This window comes from Taeniopygia guttata, chromosome 9 (genome assembly GCF_048771995.1).
Source record: "Taeniopygia guttata chromosome 9, bTaeGut7.mat, whole genome shotgun sequence".
Lineage (NCBI taxonomy): Eukaryota > Metazoa > Chordata > Aves > Passeriformes > Estrildidae > Taeniopygia > Taeniopygia guttata.
The window spans coordinates 2,694,937-2,716,974 of record NC_133034.1 but is presented as its reverse complement, the minus strand read 5'-3'; the positions used below and the strand labels follow the sequence as shown (position 1 = coordinate 2,716,974).

Here is a 22,038-nt window from a genome sequence, read left to right as displayed (position 1 = left end):
TAGGATTGTCTTGACTGTCACCTGTCACTCAAAGTTTCTCCAGATCCACAGATATTTTTGTACTCTTTGTATTCAGAATGTCGTAATTAGTTCTGGATTCTTATCCATAGGAACTGATCTGAAGGAAAAGGTAATTTTCCCGTTTTCTAGTTATTTTAAAAAGCTCCTGGTTTTGGAAGCTGGGAAAGAGGAAGCTAGGAGCTGAGCTACTCCAACCTTTTGTCTTCCAGAACCGCCTGCTTAAATAGCAAGTCATTGGTTTGTGTGGAAGACTTTTCAAAAGTAACGTGGGTTGAGGTTGGCCCAGCCGCTGTCACTCCCCTTCAGAACTCGGGAGAAAGTAACATGCCTCATGTGGGTCAGGACAATGTAGCACAGAATCACTGAGCTTGGAAAACACCTCTAAGGTCACCAAGTCTAGTAGTGGCTGCCAAGCCCACCATTAACCATGTCCACAAGTGCCACAGTATGGGTCTTTTAAATGCCATCACAGATGGGGATGCCATCACCGCCCTGGGCAGACCAACGAAGTCAGTAGATAAAAACAGAGACGTGTACTGGTTACTGCCATAGGCAAAACAGGCTTGACTTGGGGAAAATTAGTTGAACTTATTGCCAAATAGAAGATGGATGGTGAGAGGCAAAGACAAAAAAAAAAAAAAAACAAAACAGCCAACCCCCCCCCATCCCTAAAAAAACGGGGGAAAAGCCCCAATAAAACCCAAAATGCTTTCCCCCCGACTTCTTTTCTGGTGTCTTCAGTCCTTCACTGCCAACGGTGGCCTCCTTCCTCCCTCAGGCCGGCCCCGGCTCCTCTGATGGCTTCGGGAACCGGCGGTGTCCGTCACGGAGCGGAGACCCCCTCAGAGAGACACCCCTCCACTGCTCCCTCCCTTCACAGAGACACCCCTCCACTGCTCCCTCCCCTCACAGAGACACCCCTCCACTGCTCCTTCCCTTCAGAGACCCCTCACAGAGACACCCCTCCACTGCTCCTTCCCTCACAGAGACACCCCTCCACTGCTCCCTCCCCTCACAGAGACACCCCTCCACTGCTCCCTCCCTTCACAGAGACACCCCTCCACTGCTCCCTCCCTTCACAGAGACACCCCTCCACTGCTCCTTCCCTTCAGAGACCCTTCACAGAGACACCCCTCCACTGCTCCTTCCCTTCACAGAGACACCCCTCCACTGCTCCCTCCCTTCACAGACCCCCTCAGAGAGACACCCCTCCACTGCTCCCTCCCCTCACAGAGACACCCCTCCACTGCTCCCTCCCCTCACAGAGACACCCCTCCACTGCTCCCTCACCTCACAGAGATTCCCTCACTGCTCCCTCCCCTCACTGAGACCCCCTCACAGAGGACCTCCCCCTCTCCACCATTGGTCCCTCCCCTCAGAGACTCTGTCATGGAGACCCCTCCACAGAGATTCCCCTCATGGAGACGTGTCCACAGAGATTCCCCTCATGGAGACCTGTCCACAGAGATTCCCCTCAGAGACCCCGTCATGGAGACCCCCTCCACAGAGATTCCCCTCATGGAGACCCCTTCACAGAGATTCCCTTCAGAGACCCCCTCATGGAGACCCCTTCACAGAGGTTCCCCTCAGAGACCCCTGACGGAGAACCCCCCAAGCTCCCGCCCCACCATCCTCTGCCAGCACTGGGCACCGGCACTTGGCACGGACAGGAACCGAACGAGTAAGCAAAGTTAACCAAACTTGTGTGTTCTCCCTGCCCTGTGGGGAGGAGCCGAGTGTCTGTGAACAGACTGACGCGCCGTTGTTTCGGAAACGCTGCACAACACCGTGTTAGTGCTAAATGCCACACAAGTGCCTCCTCCCCTGGAAGTAACCACAGCCTTTCTGGGCTGCCTGGCACCAGCAATCCCTTTGTGGCAAACCAGGTTGGTCCTTAGGATCACACATTACTGCAGTAGCCAAGCTAGAGGGAATGGGTATGACTAAGGTAGAGGTTTGCATCTGATTGTTCGCTCTCAAATCAGTGCAATGCAGAGAGAAATGTGCAATTTATGAAAGCAAGCAAATCAGAAATATGTTGCTTGCGAATTTTGCTAGTTCACAACTCTCCTGAGCAATGGTGTATTTCCCACACCAAAGCTTACATTGAGCCTATGGCAGTGCAGGTATTCACTGCTCCCTGCCACAAAACTCACCTTCAGCATCCCAACAGCCCAGGTGTCAGCAGGATTAAACAAAACAAGCAGGTTCAGTGTCATCCTAGAGGTAGTAAATTCTAAAGTTACAGGTGTAAACCCTTTTTAAAGGACGTTTCTTTATGTGTCAAATAACCCTTACTTGCAGTGTGATTCAGTCGAAAATCCTTGAAGGACTTGGACATGGGCCCAGAGCAATTGGGAAGACAAATACTAGTGTGAGAGCAGTGTTAGAAGCAATTCTGGCGTCACAACTCCCTGGAGCCGGCAAAACTCATGTAGATTTGACTTCTTCAGAGGAATTTTGTGTGATACCTTTCAACTTGGCTGAGGCAGGCATTTTTCATACAAAATCAGGTAAGTTGCAGACACTGACAGCCAGTGGCATCACCCTACACCTTACAGTGGTAAGTACCTGCTCACTTTTTCTTCTGTTCGTTGCTCATGTACATTGAGCAGGAGCTCAATGTGAGCTTGTGAGCCTTTAGCTTTCTCCTGGAAGTCTTTTGAGGCATAGCTAGATGAGCTATTGCACTGTCTAGGGAAGCTGGTTGTATCTTCAGCACTTTTACTGTCTGAAAAATTATTGGGAATAACTGTAAAGCAGTGGTCTCTTAACATTCGATGCTATCACCTTGTCCTGTGAGCTGTGTGAGACGGCAAAATGAAAGTGAGGTGAAACTTAACAGGGCACAGTGTAGGAACTGCAGAAAGGCTCTGCAGAGCATCAAAGTGGATCAAACTTCTGCATTTCATAGGGAATGTAGCTGGGCCACAGCTCTGAATGTGCCTTCAAGCTGTCCTTGCTGGAGGCTGTGCCTGGGGGAAAGCTCCAGGAGTAAGGACTTGACTGCTGATGGCTCTGAATGCATCCTCATGCCTTGTTTGGTGTCCAGTGTGCCCTACTGTCACGCAGTGACAAACTGTACTGCAAGGTTGAATACCTAAGGGTTGTATTTTACAACAAAACCCCCCAAGAGAACCAATAGCCAAAATACATTTTAATTTATTAAATTAAATCCAGTCCATTTGATAAAATACAAGCTTATATTACCAATTTGTTTAAACATGGGTCACATTTTTTAAGAAATACAGTCAAATAAGAAGAGATAATAGACAATTTCCTTTTTTACTTTTTTTTTTCCTTGCTCTTAATAAAGTCCAGGATTGAAATGAACTTAAATTGTTTGAACAAAAACTGTTAAAAACATTATAAAGAGATTAAACAAGCAGATTGAATTCTTAGAAACATCTAACATGCAAAACTTCTTTTAGCACAGTTTGAATGCTTCAAATGAATTTCCTGAAAAGTTATTTTGGCAAGCACTGGGATTACTGCAGGTTTCTCCAAGGATGAGTGTGGGAAGAGCCATCCCTTGTCCCAGCCAAATGCAGCTTTCTGCAAGTGCTCCCTATTCTGGTGGTTGTGTTCGGTCCCACTGTCGAGAACAGGGATGGCACCATTAAATTCTCACATAATGCAGTGAGAAGATGCTGTCTGCATGTATTGCAAGTACAATTCACATGCCAACAGCTCAAAAATTGTTCTTATGGGAATTACAGTAATGCATACATTTTAGCAGAATCCCTGAAGTTCATTAAATTTGTCTTAGACTTCAGCTAGTAAGAAGGTTAAGAAAAAATCCTCCTGTGTAAAAGTCTGTTTTATTACAGGTGAATGAGTATCTGATCACTGTTCAAGTCTGAGGATAGTTTCCCTTGTTCTGGACAAACACATGTGTTGCAAACACAAAGTAAAATTTTTTCAATTTCTTTTTCCAAAATAATTAGTAAATCCATTAAATAAGTGGGAGACTAATTATATTGCATAAGTTACCGAAATAGAAATTGTAAAGTCCCGATGAACAAAGGCTAAAAAAATGGTTTCTCAAAACACATGTACCTCAGCAAAAGTTAAATGCACAGCAGTCTAAAAAAAATCAGCTTCAAAACAATGACACTTGAAATGGCCTATCTTAAAAATGACAGATGGCTTACATTCTACATTACATTTTTCTTTAAGAAGAATATCTAAGTAACATTCGCTTGTGGTTGCTCCTAGCATTAGCATTACCAATATACAGGCGATAATTTAGGAGTTTCAAGGCAATATTTTCCACCTTGCATATGCAAAGAGTTAACATTTATTAAAAGTATAAGCATATCCTTTTCATTAAAGGATCACAGATTGCTTTAGGTAAAATCCATGTACAATATTTACAGTCACCCTAACAGTTATACAACTTATGTAAGTATCTTAGATCCTCTGGAGGAGCCTGGTGGGTGTCTGGCTGTATCCATGCACTCCTCTCCAACCAGTGTGGTGCACTGCTGTCAGAGCTGTCTCCTGGAGTTCAGTCCTCTCTTGCTCCTGCATCAGCTCTCCATTTTGGAAGCATCCGGCTTCCCAGCCTTAAAGGCCCAAGACACTGCATGTGCCAGATGTATTTTAGAATTCAATGACATTGGCTTCCTCCAGCTTCTAAAACAACTTTGGAAGTTCAGACCAGCCCTTTGAAGCTGTGCTTCCTGGTGATGCCATTTGAGGTCCTACTCCCAAAACCCCCCAAGAAGCTCAGAAGTCAGCCAGACTACTCCCTGTCTTTCAGTGGCCTACTTGGAGGGTGTTGCTAAATAAAACTGGTTTGGGTTTTAATTATCCATCCTGCTTACGACTGTTTTCCCTCCTGCCCTGTGTATTTCTGAGTAGGGATGTTGCCTGCAGTCCTGCCTTTGCTGCCCAAAGCCAATCTCCTAATGTGACGCCAGCTGGCATAGCAATGAACCTGCTCCTGTGAAAAACTAGGTCACTCCTTGCAGCGTGTTCTGCCAGTTCTGAACCAAGTGCTTTGCGGTTTGTTGTGTTAACAGAAAGTGTGTGTGCATATCATTAATCACTGGAGCTGCTTTTGATAACACAGGTTCTTTGATCCTAACACTCCTCATGAAAATTGCATAGTGATACATCATAACAGAAACTCCAAGTTTAAGCTGCCTGGGTGTGAGGAGGGTCCAGCTTCACACATTGAGGATCCGTGATGGTGCCTGGAAAACAGCAGAAGGGTTGGGGGAGAACCTGGTCTTCACCTCTGGGATCTAGTGGGGTGAGGAAGGGAGAAAAGCACGTTAGTGTGACACAGGATACAACTGTCGAGTTTGAGGGGGCTGGGGTGTTGTGAGGATCTATCTGCTCTCCCTGTAACCATACCCAGGTGTTAGCCCGTGGCTGGGCAGCAGTGAGATTGGCCTTGCTGTACAGGGTGATTCAAGGGCACACGTGATGCGAGCAACCACTCTACAAGCATCACAACAAATTCACTGCTGGATGGGTGCTGGATTTAAGCAAGAGGAATTACAGTCGTGTGTGTCTGGTCCTTAAGCTTTTGGAGAATGCCATCCAGGCTCCATCAAAATGTTCCATTGTAATGCTTTATGGGGACATGGTCCATGTCTGCTGTGAATAGAGGTGCAGGCCTGGAGGATCCAAAGGAGAAAAACTGGTTACTGGATGTGCCAGGCTGTTAAACTGCAAGGACTTGGATAAGGATGTAAACTTCTCATGCCTGGAGGAAAGGCAGAGATAACAATGGTTGCTTTCTCTGATGTCTGTGGAATTAGAATTTCATGCAATATGTAGCCCCTGTAGTTGTACTGAAGCATGAAGGACACCTGGATGCTTCTGTCATCCCTAATGCTGAAAACTCAAAGGATTTTATATAGGACTGGCTGTAGATGTGGATCCAGCCCAGGACTCTGACTGAATCTGGCCATAAAACATAAAGGGCCTAAAGCTCTGCTAGGTATGCTGATGGCAGCATCCAAGCAGAGAAAGAAGTGCAAAACAGGCAAAGAGAGTATAGGGAAAGCTATTGATCTCTGGTTGATGTTGTTTCATTGCTCTGATTTTTCCATTCCTCTGGGGATGCATCTGACATACTAAGGAAGAAGTGTGGTGTCACAAAAACATATGCACAGCTCAGTGGCTGGGGAGAACCAGCAGCCTGAGTCCTACATGTAGGTTGTCAGGACATACCATAAACCTGATTCTCATATGTCTGGCAAAGCCAGGGGCTTAAGGTGAGAGGGAAAATCCTAGTGGCCAGGTATGAACCAATCTGACTTCTCTTTGGACTGGTGGCTTCTTGGCACCATCTTCATTCCTGACTACACCTTGGCCAAGCTGTCTGTTAGAGAGACTGTAATGGTGCCCTGGGGCTCCAGGATGTGGGACCTTTGCTTGCATGGTTCAGAGTGCAGTGGCCTTGGTAGCCACATATTTGTGTCTAGGATTCTAGTCTTCTCTTTCCCTTCCTCAGGAACTGGGATAGGGACCTTCAGGGATCTTCTTTGCATCCTGTCTGACAAATTGGAAAACACTCTATTTTTACTCCCTAGGGTCAAAATGCAAAATGAAATCAGCAAGGGTAAAATACAAAGTTAAAGGGTTAAAGGCAAGGTCTATCCTCATGGCTGTACCTCAGCAAACAGCCCAGACTATTCAAAGCAAGGAAGAAGTTTTGGTGAGGTTTGCAAATTCTGTTTTGCCTGAGGTCCCTGTCCCACTTTCAGCAGAGCTGGCTATACCCATCATGAGCCTTGTTGCAGCAGTGTGCCAGCAAGCCTCTGCGGAGGAGGCACTTGACTGTCTGCTGATTAAACACTTCTTCCTTGTCTCCTCCAAGGCAAAGATTTACTTTTCACATGTGGCCCTGGAGTAGCTGCTGTTACCTCTACTGGCACAGCATACTGTGGCTGGGGAGTTCAGCCCTGGCCCTGGCACTGCATTCTGAGTCATTTAGTGCAGCCTGTGAACAATTCCTGTGGCTGGCTGGGAGGTGCTGTTCTCTTCGGTGGTCTAATGCAAAAAGTAGCTAAAACAGAGCCTTGTCAGTGAGCACTTTAGTTTCTTCTGGGGATGGGGAGTGTGAGGCCCCGTGTCAGGGAAAATGCTGAGCACAGAATGTTTCCTCATGGGATTTTCAACAATATATGTATTTCACAACAAGAAAATTATCTTTGCTGATATAGAGAAACACACAGAAGAAACTGTAGAAACTCACAGGAAAATCCCAAGGAAGTCTCAGAGCTGTGCAGCTTGTGTATTCATCACAGCCATGTCCTCCTTGGCACTCACAGTGGGGGCAGCTTCTGCCCACACCAGCAAGGGGGAGTTTTGTGCTAGCTGGGCAGGTGCTGTTCCTTAGGCAGTGATCTGCAAAGATTCCCAGGCAAACACCTGTGCCTAGAGCCCGAATCTCTCTATGCAACCCTGGTGCTAGTCCCCACTGACTGCTGAAAGTTAGTGCAGGAGGTGTTAGCTGCACCTTACACACAGAGAGGTGATGGCACACACCTTGTACATACAGTATCCAACTGAGGGAATTGTAAATCTTGAACTTTCTGTCATGCAGTTTAAAATCTTTGTCTTGGGTTGAATTATGATCAGTTACAGTATGGCATTGTCTAGCATGCCTTTCTGATGGCCACATTACCTAATGGGTAGTGACAAAACAGTTGTCAACGAGGATGTGGCTTTACCCTACATACACCACAGCGATCAAATATGAGAAGTTCCTGATGTGCACTTTGGGCATTATTCACATTGACTTTAGGGTTTTTAAAATCTGCTAATTACCTTAAAGTCTGCTTTGTAGCTTGTCTCTTGAACAAAATGGTCTTCTGGGATAATGAAGCCTTGTTTTGACTTTATAGGTTTGGATGGTTTTGCTCCAGTCCATGGGCGATACTCTTGTCTGAAATGAGATTGTCAAGACAGAACTCGTAAAAGACAACATTATCACAGGGTACTTCTGCTCAGAGTGATTGCAAAGCCAAAGCAAGGTGGGATACAATCAGCTTGCAAGGCTGACCTTGTTCTGAGGCATACTGAGAATAAAAGAACTGAGCCTAGCAACCTGTTTCTCTCAGAAAGCCCAGACTGAAAGATGGAACAGGCACAGACTGGGCTAACTGGATTCTCTGTCTTAACTCTTCTTTTTTCCTACAAAATGTGCTCCCTTCTGGAGGTCATTGATGCTTCCCTCCTGGATAAGAAGTCAGGGTTATTTTATGAATGCTAGCCCATAGACCACTTACAATGTAAAACACTGTCTGGCACCTTGGCACCTTACTTACATTGTAAGGCACCTTGGTCTGGTGTGTGGCCCTCATATATGCCAAGTGCCTGCTGATGTTGCCATACTTGGCTGTGGCTCTCAGCAGCAGACGTGTTTGCCAGTATGTGCTGTGCTGCACAGCTGTGGCAGCTCAATCTGAAATGCATCCAAAGGGAGACACCGTCTCAGCTGGCAGATGCTTACATTGATGATTTTCCTTCAGATGGGGGTAGTGCTTTAAATCTGCATGAGGATGTCTGAGAAGGCGTTGCTTCTCCAAAGGATCATCTGAGAAACGGGAGCAGAGACTGCACTGAGAAAGGGGCAGCACCTTTTGAGAGCACCAAAGAACAGCATTGCAGGGTCTGCTTAGTTCAGCTGCCAGCTCCCTTCTGCAGCTTTCCCTCTGCTTCTCTGCACCCCTTGTCACAAACAGGCCTCACTAATGCCCTTTCCTTTCTGGACTTTCTGGATCTGCAGTAGCAGCCAGCTGAGCTGTCTTGTTGCTCAGAGGAAGACAGAAGTCTGCTCTGTTTGTGTGCGTGTCTCTGGCAACAAATTCAGGCAGCTTCTGTAGCAAAAGGAGAGGTGACTAACCGAGATGTGACAATCTTATTTTCATACCCTGGCATGGTTCAATAACCACTACTATCTGCTTATATACAGGACCAAGGGGTAAGACTGAGGCTTGTTTTAATGTGCCAAGCTTATCTTTAATCACAGCCTTTTTGAGTTTCATTTTCCCAAGCATGCTATTTGCTATATTTATAATAGCTGTAAATTCCTCTTTTAAATATCTAACTTAAAGTGCATAGGTGTGTAGTGTTATTTTAGAATGCGTAGTTTGGACTTGGTCCTTTTAGTGTATTATGGATAATGTCCTGTGGAAGAACTTCCTGGTGTTGGAAAGCAAAGCCAGGCCCCTGTCAGGGCTGCCTATATTGCATTGCAAATCTTGTTCATAATCAGTTTGCTCTTGCTGTCCTGAGCTGCCACCTTCTGCCTTCCCTGCACCGTGCTGTTTGGGCCTGCTCAGGCAGCAGGTGAGTGCCCATGCAGCTCCTCTGGTGCTGGCATTCCTGCTCCCTTCCTGAAACAACTCAGGATAAGGCAGCACTTTTGAAGAAAGGTGATTTTGGCCAAGTAATGCCCCAAGAAAGCAACGTTTAGCAGGGAATCCCAGATGTGAATGAAAGCAGAGTTAAATCTGACCTCTGTTCTGCTGTACAGCCAGAGGGAGGACACAACTATTGGGCAAAATACCAGCAAAACAGTACAAAACCATCAGTTACATCCCTGCAGTTTCTAGGAACTGGAACCTGCTGCTCCACATAAAGCCTGATTTCCTGAAGAATGCTGGTGGCATTGATTCCTAACCATTCATCCTTGTGCTGAGTGGTCTCCCTGCTGCAATGGAGTGTGTCTCCAGCTTTCAATGAATGACTGTGCTGCCTGCCTGTGCAGCCAAGTCTGTCTCGATGCTTTATAGCAGATCATTTGCTGATTTGGCAGGCCCCCAAGAACAGTCCTTTTGGATCACAAGACCCTCATTTTGGCTGGAAGTCAAACCATTCTCCTCTCAGCCTGGATAGTCAAAACTATTTTTGAGGCACCTACATGCACTGAGGAAATGCTCCCCACAGAATCAGAAACATAAGGGCAGATTCAGTCATGGCCCACACAGAGCAGCATTTCTGATTTGGAACTGGGATTTTGCCCTGGGGGAACCCAGAACTCTGAGCCAAAAGCAAAGGGTGGAGCAAAAGAGAGACAACTTAGGTTAACTCCTTTTGGGAGCTGAGCTACTCAAAACAAGGAAAGAGTATTACGACCTTTTGTCAAGAAAGTGCAGCTAACTAAATTTGCTCTGCTTCTAAGCTTGCAGGACACATGTTCCTATCTCCAGCTGCAAAGCCAACAGTCAGAAAGAACATGAGCCCAAATACCAGTCTGGAGACTTGACTAGAAATCAATCTTGGAGTCCTCAGTGAGTCAATCTGATCAAAGCTGGGGGAAGAGGAATGACCTGTTTTTAATATTACTTAGTTTAAGATATCAAGTGACAAGATTAGTGACTGTCTTCCCCTTTGTACCCTGTGTAGTGTGATGTCCAGCTGATGCTGGGAATGAATATGCAAGACTGGTTGTTGCTACTGGAGACAGTCATCTTCATCCTCCTCACTGCACCCCTCTCCTCCTCCCCTTGTGCCTAGACAGCAGCAGTTGTTGGATTACTTTGGGGCTGCAAGGACCTGCAGTGGAGGGAAAGTAGCCTCCAGGCCCAGAACTCGGTGACCAGACTCTCTTGAGGTTCTGTTTTGTCCTCCCCTCTTGCAACCTAGAGGTGAGATTTTTGATCTCCATAAATAGAAATGAACTGGTGGTACCTGAAGTACTAAGCCATTGTGGCTGTGAAAGAGAAAGACCCCGCTGAGTAGCACACAGGCTTGAAAACAGTAGGGATCAAAAGGGAAGGGCTGGTTTTTGTGTACTGCTGTTTCTTTAACTCACTCTAGGAATAATTAATAAGCATCTTTTTGCAAGTGCTTTGATCATATACATCACTGTTTTTTCAACTGTTTCTTTGCTCTTTCTCAAAATCAGTTAACAGAGCTCAGGAAAAGACATTTCTTTTGTAATGTGTGGGGATGTGTCTGCAGGGGAAGGTCGGAATCTGTGCAGTGTGGAGAGGGAGGCTTATGGCCTGCTGGGACAGTTTAACCCCCGTGGTGATGAGAGATGGAGCAAGTGGGAGTACAAATAATGTATAGGATAGAAACACACTAACAAAAAAAAACCCCAAAAAAACCCAAAACACTGGGCTGTTAATTAGCAGGGTGTTGTGATGAAGCCCAGCATTGATGAGAGCTGTTTCACTGAGCTGCTGTTTATTTGCCACCTCCCCCCTGGGTGAGCAGGACTGCGGTACCAGGCTGTTGAACAGCTGAGACAGGGAGCTAGGCAGGAGAGATGGCCCCACCACCATTCATAGTGTGGCCTTGCAGGCTTCAGGGCATGATTTGGGAATGGTGGATTTGGGATTGGTCCTTCTGTCCTTCCCAACCACAGTGTCTGCTGCTGCAGCTCGAGCTGCTGGATGCTGTGAGCTATACAATGACCAGCCTATGTGAGCCTCCAGCTCTTTCCCCATTTCGTGTGCTCTACTAATGGTTTCTGCTTTGCAGAGAAAGCTGTCTGCAAAATCCTTTTTATTTTCCCAAAGTAGTGAAAATCTAGCCTAGAAAGCTTTGTAATTTCACCAAGGTGGAGGGCACTTCTGTTAGGCATAGGGAGGCAGACAGTGGGAATCCCAACAGTGCTGTTTGCAGTGGTGAGCTGCTATTTCCACACAGATTTATCTTCAGCATTGATAGTCATACAGCACCAATACCAGAACAGTTGTCATTTTAGTACCTCATCTTTATGTCACAGTTTGCTTCACATAATTAATTATCAATGGTGGTTCTGAGCCACTGCGTAACATTCCTTATTTAAGAATTGGAGAAAAAGGCTCGTTCTGTATAGCTGACCATAACTCAGAGCTATGCTGCTTGACCTAGTCTGTGTTTATTCTTCTCCCCTCTTCCTTCTCATATCCAGCACACCAGTCAGAATTAAACAGCATAATGAACATTCTTCCAAATTTCCCTTTAGAAGGAAACTTGTGTGCACAGCTTGGGGTGTCTGTCATTTTCTTTTGAAAGGACAAACTACTCTAAATGTCCCCTGGGGAAGTCAGACTGGTGTGGGAGAGGTTTTGGCCGAAGGAGTGGGGTATGAAATGTCTCCCTGTTTGCAACACAGCTCTTCACAGGCTACTGTCAGGGCCATTCATCTGGTTTGCCCAGGCAGAGCTGGGTAGCCAGCAGTGCTCTCCCAAGGGACAGGCTAAGTCCACTGATTGGGAAAGACCTCCATAGGTCAGGGAGGGTGTTATGATGTCTCCTGGCAAATGGAAGATTGCAAATATTAGAAGTCATGGTCACAGTGAGAGTTCTGCATGACAAAGTCAGGAGCCCTCCTGGATAATGGAGCCATTAAACTGCCTCTCCTCTGAGCTGTGTCAGACACTGGTGGGGTGCCCTTCCAACCCTCGGACACAGAGGCAGATTGTGCCCGTTCTCCTACCTAGACAAAGATGAGGACAGAAATGGGGGAAAGGCTGAAGGAGGGGAAAAAAATAACGGGGTAGAGAAAAGACACAGCTGAAAGACAGACCAGTGCACAGGAGTTAAAGAGGAGGAAAGCAGAAGTCACTTGGGTATTTCCTGTCTCAGCTCTCACCTCCAGTATGGTCAGGGAGCACCTGGAGCTGTTTGTAAGTCACAAGAAGGAAGCAACAGCAAAAGACTTGAATGAAAGTACAAGACAAAACCCCTAAGACTCAAACTGTTATCTTAGGGTGAGTTTTAGGACTTGATTTGCTCACAGGTAGATGCCCAAGGACGCAGCACTTACATTAGTGTGACAGGACAGGTAGGTGCTTCTCTTTTATCAGAACTATGTGACAGGGGATGTGTGGGTAGGTCTGAGGGTCCTGACTTCTGCCATCCACCCATTTTGCACTCTTTCACTCTAACATAAGGCTGAATGGACTTTAGATGGAGGAAATTCCTCCTACTTTAAGGAACATCTTTGAATCCCACATTTCAGTTCTACAGCATAGTTTGCACAACAGACACCCTCTCTATTCCCAGCCCCACTGTGTCTCTCCTCACACAGCTCTGTGCCCCCTCCAAGCTCTGTCTGCCCCAGCCAGGCTATGCAGTGCACAGTGAGTCTCTGGATTCATCCCAATGCCTGCACCAAGCAAGCTTACTTCTTAAATAGCATAAAAATCAGGGGCTTGAGTATTAATTTCCCCAAGCAGCGAGATACTTAAGAATGTAAAGATAACTGTAAGCCTTGATTATAAAAGATTTACTGCTATTATTAAGGATAAGCATGCCTTTAAAGATCTTGCTGGATCAAGGATGGAGCTCCTCATACACAGCATTATTAACCCTGCCAGCTCAGGTGCGTGCCCTGATCCCACACATTGCTGAACACAAGCTCAAGTATTTCTGCTGTTTTCTGCACAGCAAAATAATAAGATGCTTTTCAAGGTGAAGGAGTCACCACAGTTCGCTTTGCTTTTCTACAAAAGCACTCTTTGAAGGCAAATGAATGTACAGGCAGTCGAGTAATACACTATGAACGCATCCATAGTTATGGGGAAAACCCTTTACTCTGTGGTATCCCTCCTGATGGGGGGATGTCTGCTTCATGGTCATGGAATGGCATGTGCTGAGTATTTGTACAAGATGGGAATTCACTTTGCTGAGGTATCTTCCATCTGCTATTCCCAAAAATCATGAGCAATGGCACAACAGACACCTTTCCCCTTAATTACTCCAACTCTCTATGAAGTTTCTTTTCATCAGAACAACACAGCTCATTCTGGGTGAGCAGGAAACCCTCTTGATCTTAAGGCCCCAATTTGGTGTTATGCACTGCTGTGCTTCCCAAGTGCAAACAAGCTGGGTGCTCCTGACTCTCACACCTGCTCAAAATACTGTCATGGAAACCCCAACTGCAGAGACGGGGCTCTGCTCAGGGCCTGCACTGTATGTGTGTGCAGGAATTTGCAGTCACCTCCCAGTTCCCCAAGTATACAATACAACTAAAGATGATGGGTAGGGGGGAAAGGGTTGTTTCTGCAAAACAACCGCTCACAGCTCTGGTGCAATGTTTTCACTTACACACCTGTTTTCCAAAAGCTGGCAGGTTACTGAAGGGAAAACTGATGTCTGTAGTGACTTATAGTGTAGCTGTGCCTTCAACAGGGTTCTCCTCCCAGCAATACTGGCCCTGACAGAGAGGCTGTGCCTTCATCCCTGTTGCCTTCTTACATGGTAAGAAGATGACATCCAGAGAACAGAGCCAGGTGGGGATACCTGCTGACAGCACCAGCTTCTCTCATCCTCTGTTAAGGGAGCTAAGTAAAGCACTTCTCTATTTCTAGAATGTCTGCTAAATGCAATCAAGACCTAGAACTACAATTAATTGTCTGCAAAGCCAAAAGTACACAGCACCTGCAATTTACTGCTGAAGGGAGAAGTCACTTCTGTGACACCAAAGGACAAATCCTTGGGAAGGTGCAGAGAGGCCACTCAGCACTTTCTTCTGCCTCCTCCAGCATCAGTAAGGTGTAATCTACTGCAACCCTCTGCAGCAGTCCCCGGGATCTTTTCACAGTTGGAGCACATCCCATTTTAGGCTTTCAAGTGCAGCTTGTATTGATTTGCCTTAACCTGTGTGCCTGAGCTCCCATAATGCAGCCCCATTGGGTTTGACTTAATTTAGACCCTGCAAAACTCCAGCCAAAATCCAGGGACTGGAGGGAGAAAGAAGCTGCCCAAAGATCTGCAGACACAGGGCAATAGTTTGCAGGGCAGGCAGTTGTGCTGTCCTTCCACCTTTTATTCAGTGCTTGTTCCAAAACACAAAAAATCTTCGCTTCCTCAGGAGTACAGGTATTGCTCCAACACCCCCTCCACTTTCATCTTTACTCTGGCCATAGACAGATTCCTCCAGCCTCAGTGACTGATCCCAGAGGTTTATTTTGTTCTGGGAAACGCCAGGTCATGCTGACCAGCTTCACTATGTAGAGACAGATTTCTGTGCAGCAGTGTTTCCTTCTGAGTTTAAAGCAGAATGCAGAATGAAGTCTCACAGGAGAATTACACTGATACACGAAAGCACATCAAATGGTGCTGAATGTTACAGAGGATTCAACACTACACTTGGGTGCTTCACAGAAACAAACACAATAGGCTTCCAGTCACAATTCCTGAATTAAAAAAAAAACCCAAAGTACAAAACCTAAAGAAATGTATATCACACCTTACAGAGTGAAGCAAGAAAACCACTACTGCTATAAAAAGCATGGAGTGGATCATGTATCAATGCCAACTCTTCTGCACTGTCTTGTTCAAGACAGACTTGATTTGTCTTTCCCACTAAGCAAGGCCAGGCAGCTGCTGAGACCTGACACAGTCACAAAGTACAGGTAGAGGCTACCGAGCAGCAGTGCCCACACTGCAGGAGCCAGTCCTCCAGGAAGAGCCTCATGGTGCGTGCCTGCCAGCTGTGCACAGAGCCTGCTGAAGCACCTAGAGCACAAAGGACTCAAATGACCCATTTCTTGGGAGAGTGGACACAGCTCCCCATGCAGGCAAGCCAGTCCTCAGAGCTGCCCCACCTTCTCACTGAGAGGGCTGTTACTCCTGCAAGCAGAAAAGAGGGAATCTCCCTAATATTCTCCCAAGCAAGGCAGTGAGACTGTCTTACAAAAAACATGTGTTATCATACCTTTGCTTGTCTCCACCATTTGCTGCAGGAGTCCCTGTCTACTTGTCTGTGTAGAACACTCTTCCTTTTTCCAATCACCCCAAAGACATCACGGGGTTCACCAACCTCCTCCTCAGGACACAATAGGCCTTAGTAAGAAAAACCCCCTTGTTCTGCCTCTGCCACAGGTGATCTGACTTCCTGCTGCCCTTGCACTTCTGGGGGTGTACAGTGTACAAGAAGTCGGGAGATCCCTGTTGCCAGAGCACAGTGGGGCTGTGTATGGCCACCAAGGGACAGTTTAATAAACAAGGAAGAGGTTTATGGTCTTTGATACAGAGAAAGATGAAGAATATCAATCCTTAATGGTGCTGGTCGGCTACTATCTGAATATTGGAAAAATGTTTGCAGACTGCAGTGCTGCCTTTGGAAAATAAGGTAAGAGGAGAGGAGTGAACTGTAGTGGTTTTCATGGAAATGTCCTTGTGGGTTGTGAGTGCTCAGCTTACCAAAGGTGGGTGTGCTGTGATCAGCCCTTCCCTGCTTCAGACTGTAGGAGTGCCATCACTGAAGCTACCAAATACAAACCCAGTACCACAAGTGTAACTAATAATGAGTGCAACTCTGCCAAGTACATGCTTAGTCTTTAAAAAAAATCTAAATTAAAATATACTCTTGGAGCCTGTGAAGCTATTGTGAACTTTTCTCCTGCTGCTTGTTGTGACGCCTGTGTGCTCAGTGGTATGGCAACTTAAATGTGATGTTGTACCAGGTGATAATCTAAAGAAACTATGAGAATTACTGGAATAAGGTGAAGTGGTATTACTTGTACAGTTCTGTCTGCATCAGTTGTTTACTGTTCCTTCAAACAGCTAAAAGGCTTTATATGGGAACTTTTTTCTGGTGTGGCTGCCCTGGCTTGTGCCTCCATCCTTGTCATTAACTGCTCCTTCTTTCATCTGTGAGTAATTCCTCAACTACCTTGAAGTCTTACTTTTTGTAAAATTTGGTTTGGTTTGCATGTTGGTATGTTGCCCCAGTCCTGTGATCTGTAAACTTCTTGCTCTTTGATGACAGTAGTTGAGAGCCTTGTGTAAGAACAGACAAGTCAGAGAGGAAGAAGGTGAGAGAAGTGACTCTGAGCACTTAAAACAGCTAGAAGAAAGCTGTGGCTCTAATGCAGGCTGATGCAGCCTTCCTCTCGAGTCAGGCTGAAAAGGCAGAGGAGGCTTCACAATGAGGTGGAGATGGATGTGTTTCTGAAAGATGAATTTTGCTAGTCTCGTTCGACACAGGCTTCTCTGAAGTAATTCCTTGCTGGTTTGAAACTGAAAAGTGCTTTACCTCAAAATCAATAATTACTCTGTGATTGTCCTGTGAGATGTGGCAAAGGAGGAAATAGCACATAAATTTAAGCACTGCAGTTATCCTTTCAGAGTCTGCACGTTAACTGCACATAGCTGCCTGTGCAGGAGGAGTGGGATAAGCAATACTGCTGTGCAGGCTGGTAATCCTCCCCGAGGGCCCCAGCTTGTCTTAAAAGCACTGTGATAAATAATCTAATGAATTGCAGTGGTGAAGAGAAATTTCTCCTAGGTAGATAATAATAGGCAATAAGTGAATAAATACTTGTGAATCAGTTAGAATAAAAATAATTACTCTATTAGTATACCTCACAGGTATATTAAAACCTGCCAAACATCATTATGAGGGAGCATGTGGTAACAACATGAAACTGATACAATATTCAACAGCAGTACTGTAGGAGCTGAAATCCCTCTCCTTCCATGGAGGATGTCAATAAGAACAGAAGTTGGGTTTAGGTGCATTCCACCTGACTTCTTGTTCCAGAAAATAAGCATCTGTATTCGGTCATACTGTTCAGAGGGAAAGGAAGACATCAATAAGTCGCCTAATTTTTAAAGGTTCTGAGACAAGTGGTTTGTGACAATTTTTTCCATTGCCCATTATATGACATAGGGCATACATCCCGCAAAATGTCTTCTTGTCTGACTAATCTTTTAAGGCTGTAATTCGGCTCGCCTTGAATGTCGCATTCCAGGAGTTTTAAAAGGAAAACGATGATGCCACAGAGGGATGCGGCTCTCGGGCACGGACGGGACTCTGGCAGCTCCGGCTATCGGAGGTGCCGTGTCTCCCGGCAGCGGGTGGGTGAAGCGCTGCTGCGCCAGGGCTGCCACCATGGATCCAGCCCGGCGTGCTCTCTCCTCTCGCTGGGCGCGGGGCGGGCAGCGGCGCGCACCGAGGCCGGCTGCGCTGCCCCGGCCCGCGGAGGGGCCGCCGGGGCCAGGAACCTGCCCGGGGCATAACAAACGCTTTGAAGGACCGCACTTCCAAAAGCAAAGGCGGCTTCAGCGAGAGGCTGAGCCCCCGTACCCCTCCCCTCGGCGGCGGCTCCCCCGCACCACGGCCGCCCGCCGGCATCCCCGCCCCGCGCTGCGGAGGAGCTTCCCCCGGCCGCGGCAGGAGCGGTCCCGGCTCGGGGCGGAGCGGGGGATCCGCCGGGCCCGGTTACCTGTAGGAGGTGGTGTGGCCGCCGTCCGCCTGCGAGCGCGGCCGGAGCTGCTCGGGGCCGTCGACCGCCGGTGTCCCGCCGCCGCCGGGCAGGGCGCAGGCGGCGCGTCCCGGGGCGGGCTGGGGGGCGGCCCCGTCCCTCCCGCCGCCGCCGCTACTGGCGCTGACCCAGGGGAAGTCGTCTCTCCTCGGGAGGGGCCACGCTCTGAAGTCCCGCCGGTACTGGGTCTCCGCCGCGAAGGGCTCTTCGGCGGCGGCCGCCCGGCTCTTCCTGCGGCCGCTCGGCTTCCCGGCGGCGGGGTCCCGCGGGCGGCGCGCCGGGGCGGGCGGCCGAGCGCTGCCCCGCGGAGCGGGCCCGCCGCGCTGGGGCAGCCCGTCCTCCTGCTCCTCGATGTCCGAGTAGTTGTGGATGGTGAGCGGCACCGAGAGGTCGGACTTGTCCAGCTGGCTCCAGAAGCGGGCCAAGCAGCACACCCGGCTGATGCAGGGCCAGGCCATGGCCGCGGCCGCAGCCCCCGCCTCGCCCGCAGCGGCGCCCGCGGCTCCGGCGCCCGCAGCCGGCCGCGCTCCCGGCTTCAGCCCTCATCGGCGGCAGCCCCTCCTCCCGCCGCCCCCTTCCCCGGGAACGACACCCCCTCGCCGGGATTACGGCCGCACACGTGACGCGGCTGCCGGCGGGAGCCCCGTGCAGCGGCGGGGCTGGCGGCGGTGCGGGGCGCGGCCGGGACCGGACCCGCCGGGCTGTGCCCCCCCGTCTGCCTCGGGGACACCGGCTCTGCCCGTCCTTCTTCGGTCCCGGTGTCTGTCGGTGCTTTAGGAGCCGCTCTGTGCCCGGGAGCGCCGTAGCGCGTCCAGCGACGGCACCGGCCAGGCGAGGAACGGTGCTCCGCGCTAGATGGATGGTACCGCTCGATTGTACCTTCGAGGCAGCCGTAAACACTTAGAAAAGCATTAGCATGCGAAACCCGGCGCTTATAAAATGAATTATCTGGGTGGGAAACAGCAGCATTGCGATGTTGGTTTCCAAGAGCTTCGTAAAAATCCCCACCTCTCATAATCCCCCTCCATTTATATTAACAGTTTAACCAATTCAATTTTAAAATACTATTTACCAAAATCTGAGCATCTATTATATATCTCAATATAGGACCTACATCCTTTACTGTTTGGTGGAGACTCCAAATTACAGCTTTCCTTTTATATATTCAGATTCAAAACCAAACAGCCCTGGCACAAACATTGAAACAGACAGAATTACAACAGGAATAAAGTCGGGGGTTTTGAAATTTGACATTTTATGGCTGGTAGCCACTTATTACATAATGCTCCTTCACAATTCCCCATTCAGTGTGTTATTACCAAAGCTGAATCTCCCTAAGGGTCACCAAACTGAAATGCAAGGCTGTAAAACTGAAGAATGCAGATAAACTGATATGCCACCTATTGGAAAATCTATTAAGAGGCTATCAGGACAGCCATTTCATTTCAGAATATAATAATCCAATTACAGGTGATTATCTGATAAATGAGGGGTAATGGCTTTGCATTGAAAGAGGGCAGGTTTCGATTAAATAGTGAAATACATTTTTCCTAATGAAGGTGGTGAGGCCCTGGAACAGGTTGCCCAGGGAAGCTGTGGATTCTCCATCCCTGAAGTCCAAGGCCAAGTTGGATAGGCTTGGAACAACCTGGGATAGTGGAAGGTGTCCCTGCCCATGGCAGTGGGGTAGAATGAGATGATCTTTAAGCTGCCTTCCAACCCAACCCCCACCATTCTGTGGGGGCTTTATTAAGAAATGAATTATGCAATGGAACTCAATGGAATTTGAGAAGGTATTGCTTTGTTTCAGCTAAGCAGTTTCTATCCTAGTGTATTAGCACCTCACTTCAGTCCAGATTTACACCTGCTCTGGTGTGAAGGAGGACTAGAAATGTGCATATGGAGTGGGGCAGAACCTCTCCTTGAGTGTTTGGCCCCTCTCTGAAACACAATCATGGGACAAAAATAAATTCCTTTGCAGATGATCCAGTTGTCCTAAATATCTGAATTAGCACTTGCCCCTGCTGCTACCAGTTTTGATTTCACCATCCCCCCCCTCCTCACATGTCAGCTGGGGCAAGGAGACTAAGAAATGTCAGGTAAAAACATTTTGATCCCAATACAAGAACTCTTGTCACAATACTATATGGGCTATTGGATGCTGTGTTTCATTTGTTGTCTGAAAACTCCACAAATGTAATTCTACTTTTAGGAATATCAAGGGAGACATTTATTAATTTTCTCCTGCTCGTGGTTTTCTGGATCTGCTCTATTCTACCTTGTAATTTTAAAAATAAATCATATCTGGTAAAGAGAAACCGACTTTACAGCCATGGGAGAAAACAGAACATCTGCTTTATCATGTTATCACTGGCACAGTACAAATGATGCTCTGATCCTTGTTCCTAGGCCTGACTTAGCAAAATACACTGGCGAATAAATCGGATGTCTCTGCTCATCCTGTGCCTGACGCTTCCTAGTACTGAGTTCAGCTCTGGCACTGCATGTCTCTGAGCCCACCTACAGCATCAGGGAGTGCTTTGAGCAGCTGCTCATCACAGCTTGTAGGATGAAATTGGCACAAAGGCTAACTCAGACAGGAAAACCAGAAGATGCTGGATGAGATTAAAAAGTTGTCTGCATTTAGAAGATTTGTCATGATTAAAAGCTTGGGAGGAGGAGGGGTGGAATACTGCAACACTAAGACAAAAGCCATCAAATCAGAAAGCAAAACAGCTTGCTGCCAGGAATGGGGGCTGAAAGCTCAAACAGTTTTAACACTAAAATGCAATTCCAATAGAGCAGATCACTGAAACAAATTATTCCTTAAACATAGGGCCACAGCAGACCTTAAAGCCACTGAAAAAGGATGAAGAATTGTGTCTCTACATGATTAACCATGACTTTATACTTAGTGCTGTTTTCCTACACAAACACTAGCTGTTGTCTCTGCCAAGTGTCCACATAATCACCACATTGTATTTTTATTCACAATAATCTCTTTGAAAAGGGAGGGGAAAGTCTTTCCGTGTCGTTGGTTTTGTTTTAGGTGATTGGTTATTTTTTGGTTTTTTTTTCTAGGGTTGGATTTTGGGCTTTTTCTATCATTCTTCTAATTTCTTTTTAAGTCAAAGGCGTGACTAAATGCTGATATTGACACGTGTTGATGCCACATTTTGCAAGGGCATTTGCTTGCCAGAAGGTCTCTTATGCACTCTAGTGAGCTGTTGTAACTTCAGGGCATTCCTTGTCTGAGTGACTCAAGAATTAGTTTTCCTATTGCAGTTTTCAAGTCATTTTGGACAGAAAAGATAGTTTGTCTTTCCCAGACAATGCTGCAGAAAGGCTCAGGTGCAAAATGATACGAAACCCACTCCTTAGCCACTGCCTGGTGAAGATTTTTGTACAATCTTAGATATGGTACATACCTCTAGGGTCTCTATAAATGAAAAAAACTGAGATACTGAACAGCCTTTAGAAGGGTGAATGCTCTTATGCTTAAAGTTAAGGTGAAGCTTAGGCATGAGACCCTCAAACCACAGCCACTGGCTGGAAAGCTGATGACTTCCAAACCTCTGTGGCAGTTCCAGGATGTTTTTTTTCAGGTGCTTTGAGTCCCTTCCTGCAAGCTGAAAGAGTGCAGCAACGTGCTGCAGGGAGGTCTACCACAGCACAAGTGGGACTTCACTCTCTGCAGGTGATACAGGGCCAGGAGGTACTGGTGCTATGTTGAAGAACTTATTGGCTCATCCTACTACGCCTGTAAAATATAATGTTCCTCAGGCTTAATACACTCTATTTCCTGCAGCATTACTCCCTGCTGCTTTCAGCCAGGAGC

At 47.2% G+C, this 22,038-nt stretch overlaps 1 protein-coding gene across 2 annotated transcripts; it reads right to left on the bottom strand.

Annotated features, from left to right (window-relative positions):
• Nucleotides 1-3,165: 3,165 nt before the first annotated feature.
• Nucleotides 3,166-18,787, bottom strand: MAP6D1 (MAP6 domain containing 1). Of its 2 annotated transcripts, none has more exons than XM_030280106.4 (3): nt 18,162-18,787; nt 7,813-7,930; nt 3,166-5,273 (listed from the first exon to the last, which is right to left on the bottom strand). In XM_030280106.4, exons 1-3 carry the CDS (start codon nt 18,656-18,658, stop codon nt 5,196-5,198), a joined length of 693 nt encoding a protein of 230 aa, XP_030135966.2. In that variant the 5' UTR covers nt 18,659-18,787; the 3' UTR covers nt 3,166-5,195. The 2 variants fall into 2 exon arrangements, with proteins under 2 accessions (XP_030135966.2, XP_072789342.1); XM_072933241.1 differs by lacking the exons at nt 3,166-5,273; nt 7,813-7,930 and adding exons at nt 8,982-17,860; nt 17,925-17,940.
• Between the last annotated feature and the right edge of the window lie 3,251 nt (nt 18,788-22,038).

What these genes read in the sequence shown, in the direction of transcription:
- MAP6D1 (XM_030280106.4), bottom strand. Translation starts at nt 18,658, where the DNA reads ATGGCCTGGCCCTGCATCAGCCGGGTGTGCTGCTTGGCCCGCTTCTGG. An exon ending in GGCCACACCACCTCCTACAG is followed by an intron (nt 7,931 to 18,161) that starts GTAACCGGGCCC and finishes ATCTCATTTCAG; the next exon opens with ACAAGAGTATCGCCCATGGA. An exon ending in GCTACAAAGCAGACTTTAAG is followed by an intron (nt 5,274 to 7,812) that starts GTAATTAGCAGA and finishes TCACCCCACTAG; the next exon opens with ATCCCAGAGGTGAAGACCAG.